The sequence below is a fragment of the Nelumbo lutea genome, chromosome 8 (genome assembly GCF_056320005.1).
Source record: "Nelumbo lutea isolate HS-2025 chromosome 8, American lotus-T2T, whole genome shotgun sequence".
Taxonomy (NCBI): Eukaryota; Viridiplantae; Streptophyta; class Magnoliopsida; order Proteales; family Nelumbonaceae; genus Nelumbo; species Nelumbo lutea.
Genome location: NC_142691.1, coordinates 22,800,097 through 22,811,622, shown reverse-complemented (window position 1 = coordinate 22,811,622; position 11,526 = coordinate 22,800,097). Strand labels below are relative to the sequence as shown.

The 11,526-nt window shown below is 35.9% G+C and overlaps 1 protein-coding gene across 1 annotated transcript; it reads right to left on the bottom strand.

Moving 5' to 3' along the window:
* Positions 1-63: 63 nt before the first annotated feature.
* LOC148843330 (transmembrane 9 superfamily member 8-like) lies at positions 64-5,491 on the bottom strand. Its single transcript, XM_088957536.1, has 7 exons — positions 5,104-5,491; positions 2,639-2,803; positions 2,436-2,545; positions 2,215-2,323; positions 2,003-2,115; positions 1,740-1,890; positions 64-1,589 (listed from the first exon to the last, which is right to left on the bottom strand). Exons 1-7 carry the CDS (start codon positions 5,215-5,217, stop codon positions 432-434), a joined length of 1,920 nt encoding a protein of 639 aa, XP_088813662.1. The 5' UTR covers positions 5,218-5,491; the 3' UTR covers positions 64-431.
* Positions 5,492-11,526: the final 6,035 nt, after the last annotated feature.

Genomic DNA, 11,526 nt, shown 5'->3' with positions numbered 1-11,526 from the left:
AACTTGAAATCAAACAATGAGCAAGGAAACAGTGGTTAAAGCTGTGTAGTTATATAGTAGTCGTACAAGAATCCTTTTTGATCATTTTTCATTCTAAAGCATGCATTTGGTTTGATAGTGGAATGGCTAACCAATCCCCTTTAAGGTCTCATCCAGAAACAAGGGGAAAGAAAAATTACATTTGAGAAATTATATATAAAAAGAAAAGAAATAGACAAGAAGACAGAAAATGGGAGTAACTATGAATCTATATCAGAAAGAGGAAAAAAACAATTGGACAACATAATCATGAACCCTTTAATATGCAAAACTGAACCTAAATTGCTAACTCGGTCAGAAGGGTACCCCTGCATATTCATATCCAATCCCCCTGGACAACTTTGCTTCCTCATAGAGAGACTGACTAGCCACGACCCATCTGATTGCATCAATCAATCAATCTTCACAGATGAGTATATAAGCCTTGTGAACCAGAAACAAGCATAGAAACCAATCGTGCCAGTCAGCACAAAGAATTGAAACGAGGCAATAAGCATGTAGCCAAAGTACAGCACCCCAGAAACTGGCTTTGTGATCTCAAGCTTTGTGAAAAAGTAGAATGTAGCATAGAGGAAAAGGTAGAACGCCGAAGATCCCGAGGTCAGGTAAGATCTCCACCACCACAAGTAGTCCTCACTGCAAAGCTGGAAATAGCAGAGCACTACTGTGATCTCAGCACAAGTAACAATGAGGATCAGGAAGACAATGAAGAGGAAGCCAAAGATGTAGTAGAACTGGTGTAACCATATTGATGTGAGTATGAAGAAAAGCTCAATGAAAACAGCTCCAAACGGGAGTATCCCCCCAATAAGAATTGAAAAGACTGGGTTCATGTACCAAGCCTGCTCTGGAATCTGTCTTGGGATCTTGTTTGTCTTCACAGGGTCCTCGATGGCTGGCTTCTTGAACCCAATATAACTACCAACAAACACAAGTGGGACTGAAATTCCAAACCATAGTAAGACAAGAGCAAACATGGTCCCAAATGGCACTGCCCCAGATGACTTCTCTCCCCAAATGAGAGCATTCAAGACAAAAAAAATGGCAAAGACAATGGCTGGGAACATGACAGCTGTTTTGAAAGTGACTTTCTTCCATTCTGTTCCCTTGAACATCTTGTACAGGCGAGCAGAGGAGTAGCCAGCAAATATGCCCATAAAAACCCAGAGTAGGAGCATGGCTGTCATCAAACCACCCCTGTTTGAAGGGGATAGGAACCCAAGCATGGCAAAGATCATGGTGACAAGTATCATCCCAAAGAACTGGACACCTGTTCCAACATAGACACATAGTAGATCTGAGTTAGCTGGAGGCCTGAAAACATCTCCATGGACCAGTTTCCATCCAGTTTCTTCTTGTGCTTCTTCTTGGGTTTCCAGCTGGTTGTACTTGGAAATATCACGGTACAGTGTTCGCAGCATGATCATAGCAACCATACCCGATAGGAAGAGAACAATCATCAAAGAGTTGACAATTGAGAACCAGTGTATTTGGTCATCAGCCATTAGGAGGTAGGTATCCCATCTAGAAGCCCACTTTACATCACTTGCCTACAATGTGGAACAGAAGCCAAAATAATTAATGAAGAGGAAAACAATAAACCCCCCAAGAAAAAAAGAAGAGATATATCTATAGAGAGAGAGAGAGAGAGAATTTAAAAAGAATAAGTAGCCTATTTAAATACTTGGTACAGGACTCACCTCAAAGTCAACATCATATGTGAATATGATTTCCTTGTTCTCTTCAACCTCTTGAGGAGAATCAGAGTTAGTAACTGTTCGTTTTGCATGAGGGTCACAGGTAGTTAAGCGAGTTTTCTCATTCCATTCACCTTCATATTCATGCTTAACACTGGATTCATAAAAGCAATAAGATACCATGTAATGAGAAAAAACCTAAAATACTGAACACAATCAGTACAATGAACTTCCAACAAGATAGTATGGACACGACAAGAACCAACCTAAATGGTTTGACTTCAAATCCCACGATCCTTGCAGAGTCTGTCTGTATATCTTTGTGATATTTGACAGTAAATTGTAAATGGTTGTGGATAAAATGCTTTTCATCCTTGCTCTGCATATAATTAAGAAAATAACAATAAGCTAAGCAATTGCACTAGTATAAACATTTCACAAATTCCATCATTCTGTGCCAATCAGTATAGAATTTTACTCCAGTATATTGTCCTTTGAGCCCAACATGAAAGCCATGTTGATAGACTGTTGGAGCTTCCTGATCAGGCCTTCGTAAAGGAACAACCAGAGGAAGATTATCCAAGATCCTGTTACATGCAACAGAGATCCATGAAAAGATAACCCTTGAAATTTAAGGGATTGCAATTGTCAAGGAATTCATTTTACAATTTAGGAGCCACAAAAGAACAGTGATTTTACATGTTGACCCGATACTCATCCTCTATCTTTTCCTTAAATTCCTTGGCCATTTTTGCATCAAGTTTTACCCGACAGACAATATTACACAACTGTGGCTCCCTCATTTTAAACTGCAACAGAACAACATTAATCATAAGAAATAAAACAACTGCAATATCCAAAAAGGACAAGAATGGAGAGCTGCAAAAAGACATTTAGCTAACCACATAGGGAGAGTTTTCAATACGATCACCACGAAGAACTTCCCCAAGATTTTCTGCACTGTCAATTATAGCGTCTGGATGACAATAAGGAAGAGAATAGTAAGAATATGGAAGTTGTGTCTTTGTAGAGGTCAGCTTGTTCACTTTAACCTTCAAAGTATCCCCCTGCACCCAAACATCAACAGGAAAATTTAAAAAAAAAAACATTAGAATAGTGTCAGAGAGTATCTTCTACATGGAAACGAGTCATTGAAGGGTATAGAGAAAAGACAACCAAATGAAGTCGCAAAAAAGTTTGCATAAATTCTTTTTCACTAAAATGGTTTCCTTAAAAAAACAAACAATTACTCCAACTCAAACAAGTCAGCCTGGTGAGGATTTTGTCAGAACTCAGAAAGGGAAAAACCCAAGGCATTCTACCTGTTTAATCATCATTTTTAGTGGATTAACAAAATAAGTATTGCAAGTATAGTTTTGAATAAAAAAATTCCATAATAAAGCCACAAGATCATGATAAGGAAAAAACAACTTCAGGTCAGCCAAAACCTATAATCAGGTCCCAAAAAATATGCACTCTTAAGCCATACCAATACTTTTCAAAAGCGACAATAATTTCTTTTGAACCACAAAATGCAAAAGAGGATATTCTATTCATGGTTTATTTTTTGAACCATGGTAAGTAAGCATTGACAACATGATTTACATGCACATGTACTTTCACTACTTATTTTTAATCACACGATTATCATCAAATAGAAACATTATGGCTTAAGCCATATTGGTGTGTGAGACACATGTGAACAATGTTTTTTGGTCGAGAAAGCTATGAAAAGTTGTTTTGAAAAAAAAAAAAAACATTTCACTGGTAACCATGGATTGTTGGTCCCAAAACCAGCAATAACATACAAATGACATACAGCATGCTGTTTGTGTTCATAAAACAAACAAAACACGAACACAACCATGAAGAAAACATCCCCTAAGTCATCAGCAGCTAGGGCCTACTCTAGTCCTCTAGGTTACCATTGTGAACAAAGCCACGAGTAACCAGTTTCCTAAGCCAAGGATAGACCTACTATCTCCTCTACTACTATCCCTTCTTTTATTAATTAATTAATTTATTAATCATTTTCAATCAGCCTTCACTCACACCTATAAGGACAATCCTACATAAAATGTAACTTATTTGTTGTTATGCTTACTTTGCCAAGTCAATTTTGCTTAGGAAAAAACACATCAATAATCAGGTTCAAATAAGAACCAATAGGGGGAACAGAAAGAATTCAATTTTCCACGATACTTCAAGTTATACATTTGCAGAGCGAGTAAAGCAAAAGTTGCGAGAGCTGCTTGGCCCTTCTTTTATATTTATAGTGATTTCAAAAAATGTCCTTGCTTTAGCGTTGCTTCAGAGGCCTTACATAGTTACATGTGGACAAACTCGGTTCCAAATTAATTTCATTAGAAACATCAACTATAAATTCCCCTTGAACCTGAATGGACCTAGACTGAAATTAACCCAGAATAGGTGCCATGAACAATTGAGTTAATTTCAAAACGTAAAAACAATTAGGTGCCATGAACAATGAGGGATCGCTTTTGTGATGACTGAAGCAACCAGACTAAAAATACAACAGAGAAGCGTTAAATAGAATGAGCAACACTCTAAGGAGAAAGAAAACAACCCATCAGGGTTACCAGGTCTTCCAGTTTGAAAGATCCATCATTGGGTTTCCTCACTCCCTGAAGGAGACTGCAAAAGCTCATATCTTGGTCAGTAACTCATCAAGTCTTGATCCAGTACAACTGAAGCACGGCTACTTTCGCCACACTTCTTAACCATATCTAGCTCAACTACGACTATATCTTTAGCCGTTTGTATTTAAAATTAAGCTCCACGCGTTCAAACGAGTTCATTAAGTGCAGATCTATCCCCTCGTATTGAAGTGCGTGAAAGAAAGGGAAAAGCAGCGACTTCCTTTAAACCAGAAGTTATCCACTTATCCCTCACGGAATGGATAATCATAAACAAATTTCTCGAGTTAAATGTCCACTGTCCCCCAAAATTTCCAATCCAACTCATCCATCCTTCATGAGCTCGTAACAAATCGATTAGTATCCGAAAACTTACACCATATCCATCCATTGAAATTTGAAAACACAGAACTGAAAGAAGCTTGAGTGAACTAAGCCAAAAAGAAAGAAAAGGGGAAAAAATAAACAACTCTTCATATCAGGATAACATTTTCTTTATAAATAAGAAACAAAGACCAAAGTTCTCCACAAAATGACGAAAACCCAACACAGATCTGGAGCAAGAAAATACAGATCTACCAATAATAACCAAATCAAAACCATCAATCCTAGGTCAAACCGAAAACGGCAATACCAAAGATCAAAGAACAAGACCCACAATTTGATTAACAAGAACGAAGCGAGACATAAGCAATCAACTGAGAACTGACCTTCTCAAAATCCTCCGGAGCGACGCCAGGGAGGTAGAAGCAATTCCCACGGACGAGGAGCAGCAGAAATGCAGAGATCCAGAGGTGAAACGCCGGAATTCGACGATTCTCCATGGCATCTAAGGGTAGCGAATACGAGAGAGAGAGAGAAACCAGGTCTCAGAGAAGGCCTGCGAGAGTAGATCTGGATCCAGAGGAGAGAAGCCGGGTGTTCTTCTCCCAATCTCCCTTCTCTCTGCTCGGAATTTGTTTTTTGTTTTAATTTATATAATTTAAAAACACGGGAAGAAGGAGACGGAAAACTTGCACCAAACGAGGGATTAAAAAATGTATTTTCTCTGGTTTTGGGCTTGCAACGGATTAGGACTTAGGAGTTCGCTTCATTTCCACTCTATTTAATTCAACATCTTATTAAATTACCATTTTGCCATGATTCTTCCGTACAAAACTAAAAAGTAAAAATCCAAATTTCTTTTATTCATATATTTGTTTGGACTTCGGAGGCGCCGACTGGGTTAATGGGTCGAGCCGGCTATGGGTTTAGGTTTGATTCCACCTTCTTTCGTGTTGCATAAATACCAAACATTTAGGCGGTGTTCTTTTTGTTTTCATTTATTTTTTAAATTGCCACACCAGCAATAAACCAAACACAAACTATATTTAAGGCGTTTTTTGTTTTAGTTTTGAAAACAGAAAACACCTATATACAAACTATATTAAAACACAAAGAACATGTTTTTCATATTTTTATTTTGAAAATAAATTATTTTAAAACTAAGTGGTTTAAGCAACAAGGAAAACAATTCACACTGTGGAACATCCCCTTAATAGGGTTTAAGGACACTAATCATAAATAAACGTTTATTGACGGCGCCATATAGGTGCCTCATTAATTGCATTTATGTGTATTAAACTTTGTAAAAGCAAATTTTGGTTTCTATGTGCCTCTCCCATTTCAGGAAACTTCATTTTGGAGCTTCCTGAAATGATTACACATTTATTGGCATTTTGTTGATGTGGTGTCTAATGGCGCCTATGTGTCATAAACGCTCTCATTAAATGTTTGTCTCGGTTTTACAGTCATACAAGTACAAAATGTTTACTGGATAAACGTAAATGAAACCAAACACCCTACAATTTTGCAAGCTCGGGTCTAGTCCTAGGTTTTGTTTTCAGGCCTGGTTTGCATTAAACCATGGAAACCAGGTTTGGGCCCAATATCTTAGGCCTGAACCAACCAGTAGTACGCATATATATTACATCAAAAAATTATTACAATATGATACATAAAATGCACATCTTTTATTATATAAAGTGAATACTTGTTTCTATTTCTATTATATATAATATTTAAAAAAAATACTTGCTAGTTTAGAAGCCCGGTTCATGGTCATCAGCCCATATATCATATGTAATTAATTAATAGAATTAAAAATTATCAAAAAGATTTGTATGAGACTTGAACCTCTGCCACTATAGTAAATACAACAATTAAACTGGTCAGTTCGATAAAAACATATTATTATTATTATGGGGGCATTCTTTTTCTGGATTTTGAGAGGGGAGAAAGTTGGCCAATGGGATTTTGATTTCCATTGAGCAAGAATTTCATGTTCTTTTTTTATATTTATGTGGAGAGCATGAAAAGTTTATTTTCCTCAGTATCTCCTAGGTGGGTTAATAACTTTCTCACCTTGGGAGAAAGTTGCCAACACTTGAATGGGACAAAAATATCCCTTGTAATAACGGAATTTTATGGCTAAAATGGCCATTGCCTTATTTGCATAGGAAATAAAAGAACAAGGGCAAATAGATTTACTCGGGTAAATCTTTTTTGGGAAACTCTTACATAGATAAGTGCATTTACCCAGACAAGTAACTTACCAAAAAGCGAACGGGGCTAAGGGGGGCGTTCTTTTTTCGGATTTTGAGAGGGGGGAAGTTGGTCAATGGGATTTTGATTCCCATTGACCAAGAATCCCTTGTTCTTTTTTCATATTTATGTGGGGACCAGGGAAAGTTCATTTTCCTGGGTATCACTTACCCTAGGAGATGGGTACTAGGTGGGTAAAAACCTTTCCACCTAGGGGGAAAGTTACCAACACTTGAATGGGACAAAAATGCCCCTTTTAATAATAGGTTTTTATGGCTAGAATGGTCATTACCTTATTTACATGAGAAATAAAAGAACATAGGCAAATGTTTCCCAAGAAAAACTTACCTAAATAACTACATTTACCTGAATAAATAACTTACTGAAAAACAAAGAAGGCCTAAATGATAAACATAAATTAGGTAAGAGTTTTGAGTGAATAAACTTGTACTTAGTCACCATTTCTCTCTCTCTCAACTTTAGGCTATGTTTGGTCAGCTTTTAACTCATCTCAACTATGAAGCCCTATTAAATTGAATCCTTAGATACTTTTTCCACTACAGTCCACTTCATTTTCAGCTTCCCATAGTTCTTTTAAAGCCCCAAGTTGTACCATCAGGTCATATTTTACAGGTGTAATAAGACTGGAGGTCTCCATGCATGCACACAGCCTATTGTCACATATCAAAAGCTATTAATACGTTTGGCTTGAGAGTTATTACTTCCAACATATATCTAGTGTCCTGGGGGGAGAGGCTAAACAAGTGTCCAGCTGGTGAGGCACTTCATTTATAACATCTTACCCGCTACCCAGTACAATAAGTTTTTCCTTTTTGTTTGTTTCCTTTGATTAAATAATGAACTGGTTCTAAGGATTGCAAGCCATATATATCCAAGAAAAAGGAAATTGCTTTTTCTTTAAATTCAAAGTGCACTAGATTATTTTAATTTGAATCGCTAAAGATTACATTAGAAAAATGTAATTCAGGTTCTGCCAAATTTTGTTCTTATGGCAGCATTTAGTTGCAATGTAAATCTGAGCCAGATTTAGATACAAATTTTCTCTAATTCAGTTTTGCATCTATTTATTTGTAATTATGATTTATACTCTTATTTCATATAAAAACATTTTTTTTGTCTCATTTGAATTTATTAGAATTTACAAACAGTACAAATGTAAATTTATACTCTTAGTTCAGTTTACAAACAGTACAAATGTAAATATGTACAGTATAAATACATGCAAAATAATATAAAATATAAGGTTTTGCACTTTATATATTTGTATTTGTATTCCTTTCAAACTCAGCCCTAGCTCTGTATATATTTGTATCTTAAAAACTGTCCCACAACTTCCTTAAAATCTTATTGACTAAAAGACAAGGCAATAAGTTTTTTCAGTTTATATATTTCAGCTGCTCTCAAATGTCCCCTTAACCAATAAAAGGTATAGGCCGGGCCAGCTGGTCTGCACCACAGTCTTACATTGGCCCAACCCAAATAGGACCGGACTTTTAAATATAATACAAGATATATGTTATACTTAAATATAATATAAAATATATTCTATAAATTGTATTTACGTATCAAATCGTATGTGTGTGCATATTACATTTAATAGAAATTGGTTATCCTGATTAATAGTATAGCATTTAAATTAAACTAAGTGTCTGTTTGGTAACTTTGGTTGACAGTTGGAATCAGAACCAGAATGATCCATTTGTATACTCTAATATTTCATTTTCAAGGGAGGGGCAGGAAATGGTCATTCTCTTGAATGAAAATGAATTTCCAATTCTATCCAACCAAATAGTTGGAATCGAAATAGTCAATTTCAATTCCGGTTCTGATTCTAGACCCCTATTCTCACAAACCAAATGGGGCCTAAGAAAAAATTGTTTATATCAAAATTGAGCAAAAAGCTTGATTGATCCAATGTGATGCATTCATCCTTGACTTGATTACTTGTTTTCTCCACCTCTTGTAGCATTGAATAGTGAGAATTAATTTGCATATTGAATGCGTTGCAAAAAATGTTCCCATGGTTTGATCAAACCCCACTTCTGCAAGTCTTCGAAAGTGAAAAAAAAAAAAGGAGTAAATCTATATAAAGTTGCCTCTGATCTTTTCTATTTAATACCACATGCAATGCATGTGCATTCTTGCTTGTAAGCAAAATGTCAATACTTTGGTCATTGAACCATGGAGCTTCACCTTCTAACGTTTTCTCTATGCAAAAAGTGGTTTAGAAATGTTATTTTGTAACTGTGGCAGTTTTGTTTAACACAAAATTAGGTTGAAAACAAATTCTCCATACATAAACAATTCCTATTTTGCAAGTCATTCATCGGTATATATCTAACTTTTTGCATCCCCCTTCTATGATGAATGCATCCCATTAGGGGAGGTTGAGCAACCTAAGTCTCAGAACATGTTCCATGTATGATGCATCTATCTTCTGTTTAGACTATGGAAGAAACCGTGTTGAACATGATAGACAAAGACATTAGGATGGCATTTGATAGATCAAATTTGTCTAAAAATTTAAAAGAGGTCTACATTTTTAAGAATGGATATTGGAGGGCTCTATAATTATACATACATAGCCCACTCCTTTGTGTACTTCACCCTAATTGTCAAATGAGCCGGAGTTGGTTTAGGTGAATGGGGGGCACCCATGGTGAATACACACATAACATTTGTGACCACTTGTTCATGTCGGATCTTCGGATCTGATTTGATCCGACTTGTTTTCTTTAAAAATTAATAAATCATTAAAAGAAAAAATAAAATATATTAATTTAAATAAATAAAAATAAAAAAATACATGTTTTTTTTAATTATTTTTATTATATATATAATTTATAAAAATATAATATAAATAATATAATCATAAATAAATAAATAATATTGTTGAACATTAATCAGTTTTATGATGTTTTTCTGAGTAAATGTTTTATGTTAGTTGTTAGATAGGAGATGGGGACCATAGTAGTTATGTGAGTCCAACTTTTATTATGTTTTTTGAGTGTTATATATGTTGTTTTTCGTTTTGTCGCCCTATAAGGGCATAGTTATCTTTGTACTGTTCTATTATTTTTAGTATAAATAATAAGTGAAGGGGGCGACTAGATTATTGCTCTCTTTTCTTTTCAATTTCTTTTCTTTTCTTCTTCTCCTTCTCTCTTCCTTCTCTCTTTGAGAAACTACTTTTCTTTCATATTTTTTAATTCAGCAAATTTCTACTTGGTATCAAACCATCGGCTGGGGTTTCTTGAAGCATTCTCATGCAGCCCTAGATCAGCTGACTGCATGAAGTAATAAATGGTTGATCGATCTACTATAGATTGCCCAGTTCTTGGATTTTTTGATGGGATCTAGTCATCAAAAAGGTGATCTACTGTTCGACATCAAAATCATGAAGAACTAGAGTACGGGGAAGAGTCCCAAAAAAGTTGGACTCTTTGTTTTTTATCTGATCTTGGGCGCTTAGGTATTGCTAGTTTTTTTTTTATTTTCTAAAGAGGGTGGTTTGGTTTCTGGAATTTTCTAAGCCTCCTGGAGTGATCGATTCACTCTTCTCTCTATTGGAAGGCATGGGGAGGAGAGAGGTTTCTCTCCAACTAGGGTTTTCTTCTTGCAGAAGGGTTGATCTTCGTGTGTGTGATATTAAATTATTTTTTGAAGGTCTCCAATCTATTTTTTCTTACTGCTGAACTGTTTGAAGTAAGATGGAGAGTTGGAATACTGAGACGAAGTCTACTGGTACTGTGGGATTGAGTGTTGGAAGTAGTAGTGATATTTTTGAGTCTGGGATCATTACTACAATAAAACTTGATAGTACAAATTATTTGGAGTGGGCACAATCAACTAAGATGGCTATCGGTGCCTATGAAAAATTAGGGTATCTCACTTGGGAGGAGAAGAAACCTGATACAGACTTTTTCCAATGGGAGCAGGAGAATTACATGGTAATGTCCTAGTTGTGTAAATCTATGTTACCTCGTATTGCAAAATAATTCCTATAGACTAATACTGCTAAGGAGATTTGGGATTGAGTGATTGAAACCTACTCCCATAAGCAAAATGAAGCCAGAGCCTATCAGTTAAGAAATCAAGTGATAGGTATGAAACATGGAGAAAAACCTCTTTCTATGTATTTCTCCATGCTGAAAACCCTATGGCAAGAAATAGATCACTTAGAAACTATGATATGACGAAGTATAAATGATGCAACAACTTATCACAAACTAGTAAAGAGGAATAGGGTTTTTGAGTTCTTGGCAAGGCTGAACCCTAAATTTGACATTTCTAGGCAGCATATTTTTTTTAGGGAGGGTGTGACACTCTCTCAGGCCTATGCCTTTGTCTCTAGAGAGGAGAGTAGGAGGAATATAATGTTGAGATAGCCTGGTATTGACTAGTCGACTATGATTGGTACAACAAAACCTAAGCCGAATGGAGACATGGGGAGTAGTGAGACTAGAAGGGAAGATAAAAAGGACTTGGTGTGTAATTATTGCAAGAAGCCTAAGCATATAAGGGACACT